The 22,304-nt window shown below is 35.3% G+C and overlaps 1 protein-coding gene across 3 annotated transcripts in view; it reads left to right on the top strand.

Annotated features, from left to right (window-relative positions):
• Positions 1-22,304, top strand: part of CNTN3 (contactin 3) — a 299,956-nt gene that overhangs the window by 101,076 nt on the left and 176,576 nt on the right. For all 3 annotated transcript variants that reach the window (XM_032458081.1, XM_032458082.1, XM_032458083.1), the window contains exon 4: positions 10,719-10,894. In XM_032458081.1, coding sequence (XP_032313972.1) covers positions 10,719-10,894 — 176 coding nt within the window. The remainder of the gene's footprint in view (positions 1-10,718; positions 10,895-22,304) is intronic.

Here is a 22,304-nt window from a genome sequence, read left to right on the forward strand (position 1 = left end):
TGTTCAACAACATATTTATTGAACACCTGCTGTGTGTTTTCAGCAAAATAAATGTAATGATTCCAGGTTACTGGTCAGAATTGGCACAGGTGATAGGAAGTTTTCTCTCTGCCTCTTCCTCACCCCATAGAAATAAGAGAACTATAACATGATTAAAAAAAAAAAAAACTAAAACCTACGTTTTATGAGCCTGTTCAAATTAATCAGATATTAGCACATACAACATTTGGAAATATTTTCTCCTTTTGGGGAAAGAGGAACAGATAAACTTAAGATATTATTTTGTAAACATTTATTTTCCCAGCATTTTTGTAGGACTTTCTCACACTTTCTTAGTGCATCTGTTTGTTTCTCCCTGAAATGGAAAATCATCCTTTTACATATTACTGTAAATATTATAAAGAATCCATGTGAATGACTCATGGGTGGGCTGCTTTTTTTGTTGTTGCTGTCAGTAAATTTATTTCCTGGCATTTATCTTGTGAATAATTTGGTGATAAATGTGTTTAGCTGAAAAACTATCAAGATACAAGATACAGTCATACAGGAGTGTGTGTCTAAATGAATAGATTAATTACGTTTGTAAGGTTTAATCAAACAGCAAGAAGTCTTGAGCTTAGAAATCCAGAAATAGCTTTTTGTTGTAATTATTTCTTTATATATCAGGTACTTATTTTAATACTAGAGTAATACATTTAAAATAATACCAGATATTTACACAATACCATTTTATAAACACAATGTATGTGTTTAAACATACTGATAACCTGTATAACATTTTGATAAAGTTCTGCAATTTGTAGAGTAGTTCCTATGTTTTATTTTGTGTCCTGACATAGTATATGTTGCAATTTTTACAAAAATCTGTACCTGAGACTGAGAGTTGTGTGAATTAAGTTGATTTACTCCTTTTAGTTCTGATAAATGAAAAAATTTAACACGCTAGGTATTGTTTCAAAGTATTTGGTTTGTAGCCAAACAGAGCAGATGCTTTCACTATAGCTCCAAAGATTTTCTAAAGTTGAGACTCCTAACTAGCGTAAAATGTCACTTTATAGTGACTGGAAATTGAGACCTTGTAAAAGCACGAGGGAACCTCTTTTCATTGTGAAAATATTAGGCTTTCCTATAATAAGAAACAACTCCCCATTGTACGTGTTATCTGTGTAAGTGATGGATGATGGTGATGGAGTAAGTGAGGGTATAGACTCATGTAAGTTGTGACCATAACTACCTACTTAGACAACATCTTCATCTATGGCCTGATTTTTTCCCATAGCTTTTGACTTTAATAGTCAACCAGGTAATATTCCATATTATTCTTTTAATGTTCTAGAAGAAACTATGCTTGTTTATTCTTATTTGTCTTGCTCTCACTTAAAAATTACAAATAGTGTAAGTATGTAGTTACATTGCTGACATAAAAAATAACATAATTAAAAAAATTAAGTCTGAGGAAGAATAGGTTTTTATCAGTATTTTTAAACATAAGTGGACAGATAAATAGTTAAGCAGGTGAAAGAAAGAAAGAAAGAAAAGAAAACAACAAGGAGAAAAATTAACAGTCCATGTGAATCTGTAAGTTAAAAGCAACCCAAACATATTTCTCAAGATACAGATTAAAGTTGAAGAGTCTTGTAAAAGTATGTTCTTTGAAAGCCCGGGGCCTGTCTTGTAGACTGAGGCAAACTCGTCTGATGAGAGATCTTGTCTTTGTTATTATCCCACTGGGTAAAAAGAACTCTTAATTGGCCATATTAGAAATCCAAAAGTTCAGAAATTCTCAAGAGAAATAACACGTCTTAGGATTTAACTGAGAATTTTATTCTTTCTTTTGCATCTCCCTGCCTGAGCCCCAAAGCCTGTATTTAAAGGTTAATTAATATTCGGTCTCATCGTAATTGCTGACAATGCTAAAAGAGGTTACCCTGAGGAAGTATTAATAACTTTTTTTAAATGGGAAGGATTTCCTCTGACTTTTCGTAGGGTTAGAAATACCCAGCATTTGCTAAGATGAAAGACCCCCAAATCGGAGGTTCCCTGGTCGCTTCTACTGCTGCTGTTCAGCCTTACAAGAGACCACATGTTTGGACTAGCCTGGGGCATAATATGCAAATACCAGTGGGCACTGGGCAAATAACAAAACTGAAAAAGGTGGCCCTTACAAACATGTGGGCACATTCAATAATTCCTGAAAACTGTCCCACATGCAGCTGTAGGTACATCCAGTGATCACGACTGCATCTCAGCACTGGCCAGTTGTCACCAGCCAGGACTCCTGGTCTCATATTACAAAACCTTTTCAAGAGATGTTTAAAGCTGAGAAATTTTCTTTTTGGAATCTCTCTATTTCTCGGGTTGACTCTGTTTTTGTTTTTTGTTTTTTTTTAAACGTAATGTAGGCTAAAGGAGATAAATCTTAAAGGTGCATGTGGCCCATGTGGGCTTTGGGTTTTCAACGTTTCGTCTGGCTCCAGATTTACTTGTGCTTGTCCAGTATGGTAGCCAATAGCCAAATGTGACCATGTACGTTTAAATGAGTTCAATTAAAACTTCACTTCCGCCGTCAAAGCGGCCTCATTTCAAGTGCTCATAGCCGCATGTAGCTGGCAGCTACCACATTGGACAGCACAGATGAACAGTTCTGTGCTTGCAGGAAATTCTCTTGGACAGCACTGCTCTACTCTGACCCTTGGATCCACAACTCTTTTCTATAATGCTCTTTTCTATAAATGCTCTTCTGTTTTTCTGTTTTTTTGTTTTTCTCATTACAAGGAAGCAAGCAGAACATCATTCTCTCCCAGCTTTATATAACAAGTAAACAATTTTAATAAAGTTCAGTGTCTGGCATCTTGGATATACACATTGTAAGGACTACGTATCTTTGCAAAATGCAGCTCTCTCCTGGTGACTATTCTCCCTTTTAAGTATGCTTTCCTATCATGGAGTTACATCCTACATGTTTAATTTACTCAAAGTTCACTAAATTCATTCAGTATAAGAAAGAGGAAAAAATAATGGACCAATTTCTGCTCACCATTTATTCAAGGAGCAAAATTCTCTTGGCCCTAAGGAAATATAGTCCATTATGCTACATTACTAGGCCCAATTCTCTCTGTTTATCCTCAAATTCAACTCCTTTTAACACCCTGACTTTTCTAGCTGATGAGCTGTGGTCCCCACTCCCACAGTCAGCCATTGAGAGCAATGAAATGTTTACATAGTTGGAATCATTGCAAACTATAAAAAAGAAAGAATATCTATAGTGCCTGAGGCAAGTAGAGGCAGACAACATCTCTTACAGGGCATTTTAGACTTGGCTGCACTGCTGTCTCTCCCAGAGGCTTCTTTGTATTCTCAGTGCTGGTTCCGTCCTCCAACCATGTACTTACTGCTCATTGCACCCATGCCTTCCTGAATGCTTCTCACAGTGAAGCGTGACTGCCCTGGTTAGATGTAAGTCCCATAAAGGATACATTCAAAATGCTTAGCAAAAAGCTAAATGCTTAGTGAAAGCTGAATTGGTGACATGAAAAAAAAATGGACTGAAGTTAACAGAGGGGAAAATCAAACAGAGGAAATCTGGTATTAGATCATGATTCGGGAGTCAGGAGTGTCATGAAGGATCTTGGGATCAGAAGTGATCCAGAGTTTATTCTATAAGATATTATTGAGTTTGGATTGAGTCCCCTTTTTTGGCTCTTATTTCAAGACAGATTGCCCTTGAGGTGACAAAGATGACTGCTTAGAATGCCAGGTCCACTTATATCCTCCCCAGAATATTACCTGGAGAAAGAGGGCATCTTTCCTATTCATGTCATCAAAAGCTCCAAATGGTGTCAGAAAAACATGAAATGAAAACATAGCGAATACTGCCAGCAATCAAAACCCAGGTGAAATGTGGAGGTTAGAGTTGAGATATTAAAGATGGCAGTTTAAAAAAAATGAACATCTTTTGGTTGTTGTTGTCCTTCTAATATTTTTGCAGTGGGGTAAGGAGGAAGGAGAACACATACTGATCAGACACAAGATAAATAAATTGGGTCACAGTTGTGCTCTTAACCAATCACTAAGCCCTGAGACATGGACTGTTCTCAGTGGCCAGGCCTGGGTCCTGGGAGGGGTGCCCTGTTCAAAGGAGGATGAGAAAGACGGTACCAGAAAAAGCTAAAATGGGTGCAGGGAAGGCAGAAATAGTAGCCGTCTTCTATGATGCTCCTCAGAATGATTTTGAGACAATCACAGATCAATCTGGACTAGGCTATAACAATGTAAACTGAACAGTTGTTTTTAATGCCAGTGTAGCTCTATTCTCTGTTGCTTTTTTTTTTTTTAATATATATGCTTAAAATTCATCAGTGAGTGAAAAATGGGAATCTGTGTAATAAAACACATTAAAAAAACTTGATTTCTAAAAACATAGCATCACAATTTAACTCATTTGTATCTTCAGCAATTATTGCTGAAGCCTAACTAGTTATTTTTGGATAAAGTATTGAATATGCAAATTCAGACATTCATTCTTTCAAGGGCTGCAATTATTCTCATCACTTCAGTAAACATATTAACAAACATTGCATTTGAACACAAATGTATTTGCTTATTAACTTGAAAGCTGCATCTAAAACCACAAATTGCTTCTGTGATTAAATTCCTAATTTTCCTGTCAGACCCCAAGTAAAGTATTGCCTATTGATTTAACAAATATTTAGTATGAGCATATTTTCCAAACCCTGGCCCATCCCCCTTAAGATTTTAGTAAATTATTTTGTTCTTTTTGCTTGGTTTTGTATCAAAGTCTAACACATGACATTTGTTTTTCTTCAGAATATTGTTTATATTTCCATTTTCCTGACCAGATTTTAGCTATCTTGAAGGAAAATAACTTTGTACAATCAACCATGAAGTGAATTACATCCTGGGATTATTTTGAGACAACCTGATGTCACTCAATTTATTGTCACTCAGTTTTGTTAGTTTCAACTTCAAAAGGTGACACTCCCTAACCTTGTTAAAGAATTCTAGTGGAAGACCAGTTTAGGACTGGGTGCCTTAATTATACTGACAACACGATATATCTATGTTTATCTTCATTATTCTCATTCCATTGTAGTGCCGTTTTGCGTGAGAGATCATCATATCCAGTAATAGCTAATATGGTCGATAAATTATAGCTGGTATGGTAAATGAAAATATCTATGCATTTATTCCCCATCTTTGAGACGCTTGTTAATAACATGGAGAGTTGGGGTTAGGGTTAGGGATGACTATATGGAGGTTAATAATAGCTAGGTAAGAGGCTAAAGTAAAATTATTCAGGAAACTTCTATGAGTACCTACCATGCATCCTGTATTATAGCTGATGGTGGGAATTCAACAGTGATTGAAACAGTCATCATCCAATGCTTTTTATGTTTTAAAAAGCACCTTTCAACACTGAGGATATAGGCTTTTAAAATGGATTTAACTCATTATTATATAAATTTGTGTTTACCCAGAGACACACACACACAATCATATACAGAGTTTGTTCTTTGTATTGGAAGGCAGTGATGCATATACTCTTAATTATTGAAAACAATGATAGTTTTCATCATTTAGAAGTAATAACTACCAGTTGAAATATCTCTCATGTCAGACACCTTATATTTTCTGTTCAAGATTCAAAAACTGTTAACCTGAGGGCCTGCACAATATTTTAAAGAAACTGTATTCAAATTTTTTAGCGGAAAATTGCCATAGACTTCACCATTCTGTTGTGGTGGGGTTGGCCTTGTTTTTCTCAGTCACTTTACCTGCCTAGCCTCTCTCCAGTGAGGTTCAAACCAGTGTCCTGTTCTGTAGAAGGTGTAAAGGAGGTTTAGAAGTGGATTGATCAGATTGCTGCCTTGGGTCACCCAGCAGGCTGAGCAGCCCAGGACTGCTTCCTACACCCCATCCTCTAGTTATTGGCCTACAAACCAATTCACATATAGCCTCCACACCAAGCAGTTAGAGAGGATGAGAGCTCATTGCTGGAGAATGTGACTTGTAAAATGTGAATAATGAACCGTTTCTCACTTGGGGATTCTGAAAGCAAATCCTAATTCATGTAGAATGAACGTTTGAACACTGAAAGCTGACACTGAACTTACAAGATCATTCAAGAGTGTTAGAAGATGGTGATTATGCAGAGGTGCTTAATCTTGCGACATTTACCACTAACCTAAAGCTACAAGCTTAGTCTGTTTCTAGAGTGCAATGTAAATGTTATATGATTGAAATGCTGGTGTATGTAGCCCCAAGAGCCACAGGGCTGTCGTCTTTTGCTCCAGATCACTGCATTAAGCCTTTTTGGAATGGAATTTGGGTATGCAAATGTTACTTTTATGAAGTTTTCAATAATTTCCATATTGCAAAAAGATTTCATCCTGAGACATGAGAGTTCCTCAAAAATTTCAGAATTTCTTCATAAGAGTAGACATCTGTAACTTTTACAAAGGATTGTAAATGTGCAAAACTAAAAGGCAGTGTCTACTTCTAAAAGCTTCCTGAATTTATGACCTGAATGTGCCATTTTCATGTCACAGTCATACTACTATGCAGTCTGTTCATGAACTCTGAATAGTGGGATTACAAGTTACTGCAAAGGAAATTAGTCTAATTTGTAAATTTACTGGAAGGAGTATGTGTGTGTGCCTTCAGTTTCCCTGAATATTTCTTACACTGAAGAAAATATTGTAAATATTTAGAAATCAGGCCCAAACATGAATATTTTGCATTAGGAGCTTAACTACACACTTTTCTCAGGGTAAAATCACGTTTGGATGCTTAGGCCCAGATATTGCTTACACATTGCTGAGTATAAACCAAGACAACTCTTCTGAATTCACGTATTTTCAGCAAAAGGGAGAACAATCAATATTTAGTAAGATATTAAGAAACTTTATATCACTTGGGGATGAGTTCCATTTAATGATGAATAGTGTTAAGAAGGAGAGAAATAATTATATTGCTTTGACAAAACATTCTTCACTGTATCTCAAGTGTATCTTCGCTCTGAAGAGTTTGCTAAAACAAATGCTCTCATACTTTTGGTGTAGCAGACAAGTGTAAAAGAGAATAATTTTTGCTTCTTCGCATAGTGAAATAATCTCGAGATTGTGTCTGTATGACAAAGACTGAGCTAAAAGAAATAAGAAACATTTATGCATGATAGAAATCTTTTCCACTTTTGAGTCTTCAGTCAGAACTTTGAGATGAAAGCTTTTAGATCTTAGATGCTTACTGAAATAAGGGATTTTCCCACATACTTTATGGTCTCTTAAATATCTCCAACTATTAAATAGGCAAGAAGAAGTGCTTCTCCATATTTTTATTTATCTTTACAATTTTCCAGATAGCCATTGTACCTGTATTATTCATCAGTTAAATACAAAAACAGAATTTTCAAATGAAACCATCAGTCATGCCTTGTCAGGCCATAAACATTCCAGATTCCAGAACTGAAATCTTTTCTTCCCATATGAACTGTTCTTTGTAGGTAACAAAGCCACAAGGACCCTTTGTCATGAGAGTCTTCTATTCAAAAAGAACGTGAAAGTCACAGCATCTTTCCTCCTTTGCATTTAGAGGTGTTTTCCCCCCAGGCAAGCATTAAGTCACTTAGTAACTGACAAACCCTTTGCAGCTTAAAAATTCAATCCACCCACTTGTGAATTACTGTCAGATTCATCCTTTGAAGATCAAGCCCAGCATGTGTCTCGTCCCATGTTCCACTGACTTCTCAGGCAGGTACAAATGCAGACAGACCATTTGTGGAAGACACAGTCCGTTCCACATGAGAGATGACCAAAAGCACTGAGTCAAATAGGTTACGTATAACCAACATCTACTTGAAGAGGATGGAAGGAAAACAAAGCAGACAGGTCTGCAGCCTTTATGGAGTCTCTTCCCACACTAACAGTGGCGCTCACCCATTTGTTTGATGGCTGCCATAAGCTGCAAGCTGCAAGCTTTCCATACAGTGTCTGAATAACTTGATAGAAAAGCCCAGTGGGAAAGATGGCATTCTCTTTATTTTGCATGTTAAAAACTTAGGTCTAAAGGAGTTAAACAGTTGGCCCCTGGTCACACTGCTGGTGAGAGATGAGTCCAACCCACTCACCAAGGAGCACTTGGTTCTGAATCTCATTTCTGTTCATTCTGCTGTTACATGGTAGGATCGGCTAGGACCCGGAGACTAGACAAGGATGCAGAGACAAGACCTAGGAAACAGTAAAAATGTCTCCACAAAAAAGTAAGGTCCATGAAGGCAGGAACCTTTTTCTCCATATCCTTAGAACCTAGAAAATTGCTTGACATTTAGGGACTTAATAAATTTTTTTTTCCCCACAAGGAAGGCAGGAAGAGAGGAAGGGAGGAAGGAAGGAAGGAAGGAAGGAAGGAAAGTAGGTTGACTTTTCTAATTCTAATTGTTGAATATAAAATATGCTAAATCAATAGCAAGGAATTCTTATCTGCTATGCCTCTATGGTTGCTTCTTGGGGATAGTATATAGACCAGTTCTTCTCAAATTTAAATGTGCATATTAAGCACTTGCAGATCTATTTTAAGATGCTGATTCTGGTTCAGTAGATCTTGGCTAGAGCCCAGGATTCTGCATTCCCAGCGAACTCTCAGATGATGAGGAGGATGATCTTGGTCTGCAGACCACCTCGTGTATCAGGAGTGCAGAGTATTCAAACAGGATGTTGATGGACAGTTGTCCTTGATTTCATTGCCTTTTGTGAACTTCTGTAGTTCTAGGATTTGAGCAGGAATAGGATGAAGGAGTCTTAATAAGTGTTCATGTTTTGACTTAACAAACTCCAAGGGCAAGATTAAAGTCTGAACAGAAGAAAGTGACCTCAACTGCACATGCAAATATGCACTTGCCCTGAGAAGGATCAAAAAAAGGTTACTCTACAAACAAAGCAAAATCAAACCAATAGCTGAAATCTGCCCCAAGTGAGAAAACAGTTACAGCCTTTTCTATTTCTTTGTAATTTTGCTCTTTTAAGTTCAAAAGAAAAGACATGAGGCCTCCAGTTTTTCCTCTTAATTTTATTTTGGTTTTTCAGAAGAAATGTTGCTTTAGACCTGGGAGACTTGTGTGGGAAGATGGAAAAAACTCAATAAAGTCTTGATTTTGAAAATGAGCAAATGATAAAATATTACTTTAAGCAATAGGAACTGGACTTCTAAATTTATTCGTTTTCTGTGGCCTCTGTCATTACAATTATGTTATTCATTATTTCAAATATAGAAAATGAAGTAAACATACAATCAAGTATAATGACGAACATCCATATACCCACTACTCACTTTAATAAAACCAAGAAAGCTAAATTTCCCAATGTTTGCCCCAAAATGTATCCCTCTTTCCTCTCCATGCGAGCTTTAAAGTCTCTTAAACTTGAGGTTTTTTTATTTTCATACATTTTAAAAGATGTTTAATACATTCCTAATACTGCTTTATGTGTTTTAAACTTTTATACATGGTATCAAACTGCATTTAAAAATGTTTTTATCATTATTGGCAAGATTTTTCCATGTTTACAAAAGTCCATACATTTTCACAGCTGTATAGTATTTCATTTAACTTTACGCACTTTCATTTGTGATAATGCTCACATTTCCTCTCTTTGTATGCTTTCACAGTGTATACCATTTCCAGGTTAAATATTTGACATATGAATACAACAATTTTTATATGGCCCATGACAGGATGAAAGATCTCTGGACTAGAATTCAAATGGATACTGTTTCTGATCCAGCAATTAATAGTTTGGGAAGAGTTGACATCCTCATCTATAAAATGGGCATTTTATTACTCATTTTCTCAAACTTACTATAAAGAGAAGTCACAATACCCTAAAGTTTATAGAACTGATAGCAGTGTAATTTTAATATAAAAACCAAATCTTCTGGGAGGTAGCTGGCTTGATTTATACAGTGGATGTGTTCTTGATATTTTGGGATATTTAATAAGTTTTTAAAGGCGATACCTACTTTGATGTCAGGTGTACTTTCTATTAAAAATATTCTGATTTTTCCATTTAAAAACCAGCTTTCTTTTTTTTTTTTCTTCTTTTTCTTTTGGCTTCCCAGTGATAAATATGGCTCTGGGGTTAGTGTCTTTACTGTTTCAGACCCCCTAGGTGGCATTTAGGGTCTTTTACCACAGTGTACCATTTAGGAAATAACACTGTGATGGCTTGGAAGAGTGGAGAGAGCCTCTGGGACAGGTATTTACCCAGACAAATTGAAATGGATAGTTGAGCACTTTGCCAATTAATTTATTAAATGTGCTCAGTCAGTCTGGATAAATCAAAGAAATGAGGTTTTTCTCACCTTGATCGGCAATATGAGATTGGCCTGAAGTGCATGAGATAATTACCTCAATTTTCTACTTCGCCTATACAGACCTAGCCTAATTTTTCCCCTAGTGAACAAACTGAATTATTCTCACCTCTTCACAAAATCTTTAACTTTTAGATGCTCTTCTGTTCTGCTTTCTAGTATAATTTAACCTTTTGTTTCTGTTAAAAAAAACTTGGGCATATTTGATCTTCAGTTATGTAACAATTCAGTGATATATTCGTTGCCTTTCATTGATAAGAGAGCTGATGTTTAAAATGGATAAAAATTTTTTAATATACTGAAAAGGGGAAAAATCCTGGATATTTGTTTTACAGATGGCAGCTGAATGGAAGCGATATTAACCTGAGTATGGAGTATCGTTACAAGTTAAACGGAGGAAATCTTGTGGTCATTAACCCCAACAGAAATTGGGATACAGGAAGTTATCAATGTTTTGCAACAAATTCACTTGGAACAATTGTCAGCAGAGAAGCTAAACTCCAGTTTGCCTGTAAGTGTTATGTTCACACATCTAGCCAGTCCAAGATTTAAAAATATATTACTGATTTTATAGTCATTTTGGATTTCAGAAACTAGACATAGATTTTATTAAGTAAGTTGAGAAAACAATTCAGTATGATTTTTTGGAACTCTAACGACTGTGCAAATCAGAGCTTAAAATGTGTGTATGTATGTGCGGGTGGGTGTATGTGTGTGTGCATGTTTTCTGTTTTACTATTTTGTAAGGATTCTGTTGAGGGGAGGAGGAAGAATATAGTTAAGGATGTGTTTATTCATTAGTTACTCTGTGCTTTGTTCTGTGTTGGAACTGAAAAGAATACGAACGAATTGTCAGGCATGACCTTTGCTCAGGAAGAGCATGAAGATTAGAGTATTACATCTAACAAATCTGAAAATATTAAGGCACAAAGAGTGTGAGAAAGAAAAGAATGTGACATACCTTTGACCTCCATTGCCTGGCTCAGGATGACCTTCAGCACAACCCTCATGGAGGCCTGGCTCTGGGAGCCAAGTTTGTATTAATTGGAGCAGGGTGAATCCATGTCCCAACCTGAGAAAATCACATGCTTTCAGCAGGGAATTTAGAATTGGGACCAGAGATTGCATTTAGTGTTTGTCTTCCTATTTTGTACGTTTTGTTTCTTCTCTCTAGTCTCTCTTCCTTTATTTTTTGGTGCGTATTTCATATACAGTGAATATCAGCGTTACCTTGGTTCTGCAGTTTCTTTTAGTTCTTTACACCTCAATAATTCTAAAATTAGATTGCATGTGTTCTTATAATGGTAGCAGTCTCCCCCCCCGCCATTGCCACAAACCATTTATAAATTGATGAGGTGTCATTTAATGCATGGCTTATTCTATTGCTTTCTGTTTTTGATAATGGCAATGGTTGGTTTTATTCCTGCCATTATATTCTGTGTGTTCTGCCTTTCATACTTCCTTGCTCTTCCTTTTGATTCTCTGTTTTTTTTCTTTTTTCCCCCCTCTATGAACATTTTTTTTTACCCTGAATTTTCCCTGAGTATTTTAAAAGCTATATATCATATTTATATTACATAAGGTTAAGTTTACCTTTTAATTTATGGAAGTACCTTTTAGTTTATAAAAGTTTGCTTTTCTAGTAGCCAGAATTTTAAATTTAAATTATTTTTTCAAAGTCTCCTCCTTTTGAACAATGAGTTTAGCTCCTTTTTTTGTCCTACTGTACACTTTACATTCATAGTGACTCACATATTAGTGATTTACATTGGTATGATGTCATTTTAATATATATATAAAATCTGTGTGAACATATATGATACTATTTATATATGCAAATATGTGTTTATATATAGTAAATATAAATGATATTCTCCTTACAAATAATTTTATATGTATATATTATCTTTAACTAGGATTTTGCCAAAATTTATGATACATCTATGTTTTACCTGGCTGCAGTGTCAGCCACAAGATTTTCCTGTCTTTTCAGAATTTCTCAATTTTTAGATATTTGGAATATTTCATAAATTACATTGAAAAACATAACTATATTTCATCGTATTGCATTTTAAAGAATTTTATTATATTGCTTTAAATATGAAGACACCTGATTGGTACAAATGTTGGATGTAAAAACTGTTTATCAGAGAATCCTAAGTGTGTTGTTCTGTTGCCTTCTGGAATTTGTGTTACTGAACAGAAGTCCAGGACTAATTTCTGTTTCTTGGGAACTTACTGCTATCTCCTTTTTTGTTGTTATTTTGTTTGTTTGTTTCAGCTGGTTGTATTTTTTGTTTCAATTGGTTTTATCAATGAGATAATTTTTTCTCCATCCTTTTAGTTAAAAAACAAATACATATATGGAAATACATATATGTGTTTGTGTATGTGTGTGTGTGTATATATATCTCCAGCATATAGCTAGGTTTAGATCTCTTAATTTACTTTACTTAGAACTTGAAAAAATTATTATTATTCTTACACATCTTATACACAATTCAGGAAATTTTCCTATATCTTTTAGTTGTATGTTTGATTTGATTATATTTTTAAAGGATTTATTTTTTTGTCCCATTTCTTGAAATACTTTTTATTTCAGGCTGTGCTTTCCTATGAATTTCTGTTTCTGATTTATTATATTATTCTGAGGATAGAGTCAGTGTTCTGAAATGCTGTTTTGGATCTTAGAGGCAGTCTTCTCTTGTACTTCCATTTGATGTTTCCATTCTTAGGTTTAATATCTTGAATAGGTTGTGAAGCAAATTTTGTCCAATCTAAGGCTTTATCAACAGATGTTAATGGACTGCCCTGGCTCTGCTGTCTTTGCCACATGCAGTGACCAGATTCTCTTCTCTGATCCACAGGGGAATACGCAGTTCCCAGTCTAATTCCCTATTTCCAGGAATCTTTCACAAAACACATTATTCCTCTTAATATTTTTCTACTGCAGGTTCTTGATACCCCATAATAACTGAAGAAGTATTATTGACTTACAAGTTTTTCCCCCTGTACAGTCTATCCTTCCTAAAGAGTGTGGCTTGTTTGGAAACACTTCTAAAATTATATCATGTCTCTTGCAGTCTGCCTCTACTCCCTGGCCAGTACTTTATCAGCAAACTAGGATAAAATTATTGAGTCTGAGATTTTATTGTACCGTACTTTCAAACTAATAAGCTAGCCTGCTACTATTCAATGGATGGTGGCAGATGATGTGATATTCCTGGGTCAGTAACAAATTATTATTCACAGCATAGCAAGCAGTGTGCTCTTGCTGTCAACCCCGAGTCCCATGGAGGTGATACGATTTGGGCAGGACAGATGCTGCAAGTGCAGCTGAGGAACACTGAGATTAGAGAATCCACCTCTTTTCTAGCAAGCAGTAAGCAAGCCTGCTCTTTGTCCTAGTGGGAGAGTTTGTCTTACTCCTCCTGGTTGCTCTCTGAAAACACATCCCTGAGAGTCACTGGGCCTTTCATTCTTGGCACACCCAAAAAACTTTCAAAGAAGCTAAGAGCACATAGTGAGTGGATTGCCTCTCCCAACAAGTTTTTTTTTTTTTTTTTTTTTTTTTTTTTGGTACTATCCTTGAGTTTCTACATTGGGTGCACCCTATGAGGATACATGTGGTGGGTAAGGTACACAATGTCTTCCTACCTTTGCTGTAAATTTTCTCTTTCATAAGGAAAACCTAGAGTGTACCATTTAGTCCCTTGGGTTTCCCCACAGTCTATCCACATCGGCCTGATAAGTTTTATTTACTCCTGTGCTTGCTGTTAGATTGCTTTTGCAGTCTTGATGACAGTGAGATTCTATTGTTTTGTTTGTCATTTTTTTTTTTTTTTTTGGTGTTGTCTTAAGTGGTTTTTGGAAGTTACAAAAAGCAATATGGGGTATTCTTAACTTGATGCCACATTGGACTAGAAAGGTAAAAAATGAACTTTTGAATTCATATGGTTGAGATAAAGGTTTCTGGTAAAGAAACCAAAGAAGTTGACAGAAGTGGAGGATATTTAATACATCAGGGATTCCAAATTACTAGGTATAAGAGAGCATTGCTTTTACTTGACAGCCGTGAAGGGAAGTAATACAGTAACTGAAAGAAGGGGTTAGCTAATAAGGAGACCCTTGTACTACTACATGCAAGTCCTATGATCCTCTTGACTCCAGTTCAGGGGAATCGTGACTGCCTTTGCCGCAGGTAAACGGTCAGTAAAGTGTCACTGAAAAATGTTCTGATTATTCTATAGTTAGTTACACTATAGTTACATCTCCTCTTGACTATATTGTATGTTTGCATGCTTAGTAATACTTGTTTCTGTCAGCCATGCAGAAAGTACTAAAAATGTGCTTCCTGGAGAAATGAGTAAATGATAGTATTCTCAATGCACCACTTTTTTTTAAATCTATTTTTATATATCGTGGCTAACTAACATTTGTAAATCTCAAACTCCCAAGCGCACCACTTTTAACACTAGTGAAAACACAATGAAATTTTGTTAATTTTCAAGTTGGTTAAAAATAATATTTGTAATAAAATGAAAATGAAAAGCCTATTTGTAGTTTAAGAAGCCTGCTTTCGGTAGGTATTCTCTATTTTTTTTAATAGATTCTTTGTGGAGCAGTCACAAAACTTAGGGAGGGGAAAAAATACCTAAAACGATGCAGTGTTTGAGTTGCAGACATTTTCACAATTATTTGCTGTTATGTTATATGTGTATAATTCTTGAAGCTTGTTTAATACATTTGAAAATCTTTTTTTTAGATTCTTAATTCTAACCCCAAAAGGTCAGGATAGTACCTCCAAAACCCCAAATATTTTTGCTTAATTAATACTTAGTTTTACTTATTCTTGAATTTCTTGTCAGTCTTTATAAAAATTTTTTCTTTTAACCATTTTTGAGGTACAGTATATTTTTCATCATAAATTAGACATACAAGTGGTTTTGGAGGAAAGTCTGTCTGTGTAGCCACAACTTAAGATTTAAAGATTCAAAGTATAATTAAACCTACCTGATAAGTCACCTGATGACTTTTCCTTCTCTCTTAAGCCCCCTCTGCATTAGGTATTCACTGTTTGGAATTGAATGTGTTTTCTTTATCCTTTGAATACATATGTATGTGCTTCTATACAATGTGGAAACATGGTTTACCTTCTTAATTTCTTAAACTTTTATATAACGGCATCATACTGTACTCCTACATCTACAACTTTTTTTCCCTCAACATTATATTTGTATCTGTTGATCTGCATACTTGCCAACCCTTGTTATTGTTCTGTATTTTAATTTGTGCAAATCTGGTGAATTTCAAGTTGTATTTTACTTTTTAATTTGCATGTTCATTTTTAACTTAAAATTTAATTTTGGTTTTAATTTGCATTTCTATAATTATAGTGAAATTAAGCTCTTTTTTCTTTTTCATATATTTGTTGACCATTTATGTTTCTGTTATCTAGATACTTTTCACTGTATGGTAGTCTTTTTTTTTTTTTTAAACTTACAGTTCTTTGTATACTCTGAATTAATCCTGTCAGATATAAGAATATTTTCTTTTTAGTGGCTACTTTTTTTCCTGATGCTGTCAAATGATGAACAGATGTTCTTAATTTTACATAAAGTATTGATTTTTCTTGTAGCTTATGTTCTCTCATGAGTTGTTTAAAGTTTTTTTCTTCCTTGTCCTGAATGGTAAAGACATTCTCCTAAATGTACTTATAAAAACTTAATATTCTCCTGTTTACATGTAAGTCTCTAATTACCTGGAGTTGACTTTGTATATCATGTGAGGTAGAGGTACCCATTTATTTTATCCCAGGATGGGAAGTCAATTCTACTAGTTCAATTATATGGAGGCCAATTATCAAGCAGCCAAAATGCAGTGTCTGATCATCACCTCTGGTTTCTCTGGGCTTTTGTGTTTGGAGAATCGTATTATCTGCAAACAATGAGAGTTTTGTTTGCTCCTTTAGTGTCTTCTATATGAGCGCACTTTCTCTTGTCCAATACAGTGTTGAATAGGTGTTTTGAGCTTGGATAACTTCATCCCTATCTTGCTCCTGATTTTAAAGAATGAATAAGATTAACATTTCACCATTTGATATGATGTTTTCTGTAGATTTTATAGATACTTTTAAACAAGTTAAGGTAGTTCTTCTCTAAGTTAGTTTGTATCACGAATACTTTATTTTTGTACTTTTCCTGGGATGGTCATGCTGTTTTTCTCCTTGAACCTGTTAATGCCGTGAACAATTTTTAGTATTAGCCAACTTTCTAGTCCTGAATTAGTTTCAACTTGGCTTTTATGTAAGTTTTTTAATACTTAGATGTTATCTGTCAGTTTTTTAGCATTTTGCATGTATATCAATATAGAAGATTTTATTTTCTGTTCTCATACTATCCTTTTTTTGACTTTAGTATCAAAGTTATATTCATCTCTATAAATAAGATGGAGAGTACTCTTTATTTTTATATTCCCTATAAAATCTATAAAATTTTGAGAAATATTGGAATTATCTACTCCTTGAATAAGAAGTAACACTTATAAATAAAACTGTCTGGACCTGGAGTTTTCAGTAGGGAAGTATTTTAAATATTGATTGAATAATTTGAATCATTATAGGACTAACCATATTGACTCCTTCTTTATGGTCAATTTTATTTTTTTTAGGAATTCCATCCATTTTGTTTATGTTTTCTAATGCATTAGCAGAAAGTTGTTTCAGAACATTTTCTTTTATTATCCTTCTTGTCTGTGCTTTATCTACACGTACATTCCTATTTCATTCAAAGTTTTATTTTAGTATCAAACTTGTCAGAACTTGATGTTGTTATTCCTTACTTTTGAATCTTTATATTATATTTCATTCATTTTACTCTTACGTTTATTGTTCTTTCCAGCTTCTTGGATTATTTTCTTGTTCTGTTTTTAACCACTTAGTTGTATGGTCAACTCATTACCTTTCGACCTTTCTTCTGTTCTAATTTAAATATGTATGGATTTAAATTTCCTCAAAAGCACAGTTTTAGCTGTAAACCAGGGTTTTGACATAGAGCATATTTATTATGGTTCAGTTCTATAAATGTTATGATTTCATCATAATTTTCTCTTGGACCCATGAGTTATCAAAATATGTTTCTAAAATTTCCAAACATAGGAATTTTTCTAGTCATCTTTGGTTACTGATTTCTAACCTAGTGGTCCAATGACCAGAGAGGTTTCCTCCATATGTTCTTTGGGTCAAGGTTGGTAATTGTGTTGCTCACATCATATATTTTCATTAATGATACTTTGTCCAATTAACCTATCAATTTCTGTCATGGTGATGGTGAATTTCTCAGTTTATCCTGGTATTTTTGACTAATTTTCTTTATTAATTTACCAATTACAAATTATTTATAATTAGTAAATTATTGATATCTAAGAATTGATAATGGGTATACTTTTGGTCAATATGAGGTGACACCCTGTCTCTAATAAAGCATTTTGCCTTACTGTTTGGATATTAATATAGTAATATAAAAATGTTCGTATTTGTGTTCTTCTCTTTGGACTGATTGAAAATTTATTTCCACCTCAGTAACATTGAAAGTTATACACTCTATTTATTTTCTTATATTAATTGCCCTAGAAATTTTAGTACACATCTTTAACAAAGTCTAAAGTTAGTATCTCCAACAGTAGAGGACTTGGCAATATTTTAAACTTTTTTCCCTCCTCCAGGATACTGTGTTATTGTTGTCCAGTAATTTTGTTGAATTTTTTAACACCATGTATTAGGTATTATTGCCACTGTTCCTTTAATTTTCTAGTTTTCCTTTTATGTATAAAATAATGTAAACATATGCAAAGTTCTACATAGTTTTGGGGTTTTTTGTTTGTTTTTAGAAAAAGTTTTCAAGACTTCTGCCCAATCCTTTTTATTTCTCCTTTCCTAGAGGAACCAACTTCCAACTTTTGGACTGGCTCTTGATATTTATCTCAGCATTTTTTGTGTTTTTTTTTTTAATTACTTGCTTATACTGCTGCTGCTTGATTTTTTCTGTTTTAAGCATTACTGTTGGCCATCAAACATTCTGGTACCCTTGGCCCCTCAGAAATGTGAGGTTGCCTTTTTATGAGGTTTATGGGAAAAAAAAAGCATTTTTAGTCATAGCTCTTACAAAAGCATAAAATTAAAAATAGGGAAGTCCACACTATATTTTCACTTCTTGTACTCTGGATAGAGTCCAAGTGATCACAAGCCAGTTAGTTTCCCAACCCTGTCCCCATCCAAACCTCCACAGAGAGTAAACATTTTCACCTGCCTCTGTTTGACACTGGGGGGCTGGGAAGAAGCCAGTTGCCAATTGATTAATATTTGAATATGCATTAATTCTGGGCATGTTATTGCAGGATTTTATTGGGTCAAAATTTGAATTAGGTCAACATTCAGTGTTTACATTATTATGACTTTGTAAATGATATTCAGAGCTGACTTTGTGGCAGACCATAATAATGATTGTTTTTTCCTTCTTTGCCTAATTTTTCTTTTCCTGCAATTCAGTAATCTTATTTTTTGATTTCTTAATTTTCTGTGATCTTATGTCAGCCAAAGTTTTGGCCAGTTTTCTTGATGTCCTCTCAGATTGTGAGAGGTGTCAGATGTTCTGTCAGTTTTACCTTCGGGGAGAAATCTGTCTTGAAAGTTTTTGTATGTTTCAGTTTACACTGATTTTCCTGAACATCGGGGGCAAAACTGTCTTCCCAGGATCTCCCTTCAGCAGTATTCCACCTCCACCTCTTCCTCGATCTTGATGTTCGTTGTTTTAAAGAACCATGTCCTCAAGTTTTCTAGCTTCCAAAATTTTATTGCACTTGGCTTTTTCTGTTTTCCTGTCTTCATGGGTTTGTGTCTCAAAAAGTATCTGTTTACTGCAAGCAAGTCTTAGTTTGGGGAACATCTCATAGAAAGAGAAAAAGTATATGTGTGTGTTTTGCCTAGGAGATTTACTCTTATTTCATATAATCAGTATTTTTTCAGATTTACCTACATGTTTACTGTTTCCTTTGTGCACCCTCCTTCTTGAATCCTGTCGGGGGTTGGAGATCTGCATCTTTTAGAAATCCATTTAGTAAGTTTTTCTTTACAGTCAGTACTGTTTTGTTTTTCTTCTCTTTTCTCCTTTGGTCTGAGAGTGTGTTACTTGCCCTTATTCTTCAAAAAATAATTCTGCTGTAAAATGTACTGTTCAAGACACAGAGACTCGAGCCAGGCTGCCTGGGTTTGAACCCCACCTCCACCACTTAGCAGCCATGTGACTTTGGACAAATCCTGAACCTCTCTTTGTTTCCAACTCTTCATCTGTAAATCAAAGATAACAGTAGAACTTACTTCATCAGGTGTGAGAATCAAATGAGCTAAAACACGTCAAGCATCTGGACCAGTGCCTGGTACACAGTGTGTGCTGTGCAAGGGTAAGCTGTTATCTTTTATTAAACCATTCTAGAATATGATTCCTAAGTCTTGAAATATACATCTTATGGAAATTCTGAAAATTTTACAGCTATTACCTCTTCCAGGGTTGTTTATCCCCATGCCTGCTGTTTACTCCTTCTGCATGTATTTTTAAATGTCTCATTCTCACGATCTCTGTCAACCTGTCTGTCATGTTTTCTGTCTCCACTTACTTAGTTCTAGTCTGTAATTCACTAATTTCGTTTCATCTCCGTCTCATTTACTATTAAACTATCCTTTACATTGTTAATTCCATTGACTATTTTTTCATGTCTAGACATTCTCGCTGGCTCTTTTTTCATGTATTCCTGTTCTCACTTCAGAGCATCCTATTTTTTCTGGTGGTTTGACACCAACCACATTTAAAAAAAAATTTAATTGTTTAAAGTCTTCAGTATTGAGATATTCTTTCATAATGCTGTTCTGTTAGCTCAGGATATTGTTGATGTTAACCTATCATTTGTTGGTCTGTTGGCTCTCATTTGTAGTAAGTATTACCTTTTTTGGGGGGTAATTTTTCAGGTGAATTTGATCTTTTGGAGAATTTCCCCCTCCCATGCCAACATAAGATTCTTGTTAGCCTTGGTTTAAGAAATGCCCATACCCAGCAGTTTTCATTGCTTTTGCCTGGAATCTCAGGGATATACCCAACTTGGGAGCTGTTTTGTGTTAATGTATTGGCTTAATGTAGCCCACTGTGTATAGTCAATTTTTATTATTCATGGTCATTATCTTCTATAAAGTCACTGATAAACCTGAATTAGCAAATACTGCACCATCACTTCTAGAAAATACAGGGTTAGATTCCTACAAACCTTGGTCGTAACGTCTTCGTCAACCAGTTGGTACATAACCTTGTTTTATGAATGTTTCTATTTAAAGGCATCTTATGTAATATACATTGTTGATTCACTAACATTAAACTAATAGTCAAGAGCTCTCAAAATTATACCTGAACGAAGCTTATCTAACACATGTTTTCTTCAGAAGGCACAGCTTCCTGGTGCCTGAGAAAATTAGATAGCATTTCTATGCTTGGGGTCTGCTTTAAATAGCGAAGTTCACAAAAAGCACAAAAATGCAACAGCAACAAAAAGCACTAAATACATAGCAAAAAGGTCCCTAATTTGCAGTCTGAGAGCTGAAACAAGAAGGCAGAGCATTGCTTTATTCAACTTCTGCTGGGAACATGTGCGTGGATTGAGTCAAATTTTTCACCAATTTGAGCGTATCTGAAAATGACCTTTTATCTGCCCCATATATGGATTAGGTGCTTTACAAATAGTTTAGGGAGTAGGTAAATTCACAAATAAATTCACAAATAATGAAGATCAATTATCTGTTAAATACATGTGAAGCCCCAAATCCTGTGAAGTATAGACCCCACCTAGTGAATCCTTTATTAGAATATCTGCTCCCTCCAAGCCCTCTGACTTCACCACAACCTCAGTCCAAGGAGGAAAAGATGGACAGGTTACTCCCTAGTCCTCTCCCTGGGTCCATGGGTGGGTTTAAATGTGAGTGCAGCCCTTCAAGCATGCAGCTGGGTGCAAAAGGGCTCATTTCTAAATGGCCAGTTCCTGAGTTCCTCATCATCTACTGTTTCCACGTGGACAATTCAGCCTCAGCTACCAGATTGCCAAGACTGATTCTCCCATTCCCTATGCCCTCATTCTGCTACCCCAGCAGCTGCAGCACCAGCTCTAGAATTATTGCTCTGCTTTTCAGCCTACTTTGCTTGCTTAGCTATGCATTCAACTTAATTTGTATTTTAACCAACATTGCAGAACAATTTGTAGCACTAGAAGTCTTCTACCATTTCTTGTGCTTCTTTATATTTCTATTTGGTTTGATTACTTAGGAAGATAACGTTAATAAGCAAAGCCACTCTGTGTAAGCCGTAAGGAGCAATGAGATCTGGGGTGGACCAGATGGCATGATCTTCCTGTAGGGGGCACCCACTCTCAGCTGCCCAATATTTACTCCTAGAAGTCACTCTTGCAGCTTTGAGCTATCCCCGAAACTTAAGGTTCAAATAACCACCTGCCAGTTCTCCTCTGGATATCAGTAGACATCTCACACTTAGATTTCGAAACCATGATCTTAATTTTCCCCGTAAATCTGCTTCTCTCCAGAGGCATCCTTGAACGCAGTCTCTCTCATATTCACTCCCCACGTCTATCCACCAGTCAGTCCTGTTCGTTCCACCTTCAAAATGTACCAAGAAGCAGATCCGTTCTCAGCCCCTCCACTGCTACCATTTGAATGGGAATCGCATTCAAGCCTCATCTCACATACTGCAACAGCCTAATGTAGCCTTTTTTTTTTTTTAATGGGAGGTACTAGGGATGGAACCCAGGACCTCACGCATGCTAAGCATGCACTCTACCACTGAGCTATACCCTCTCCCCAACATAGTCTTTTT

The sequence above is a fragment of the Camelus ferus genome, chromosome 17, assembly GCF_009834535.1.
Source record: "Camelus ferus isolate YT-003-E chromosome 17, BCGSAC_Cfer_1.0, whole genome shotgun sequence".
NCBI lineage: Eukaryota > Metazoa > Chordata > Mammalia > Artiodactyla > Camelidae > Camelus > Camelus ferus.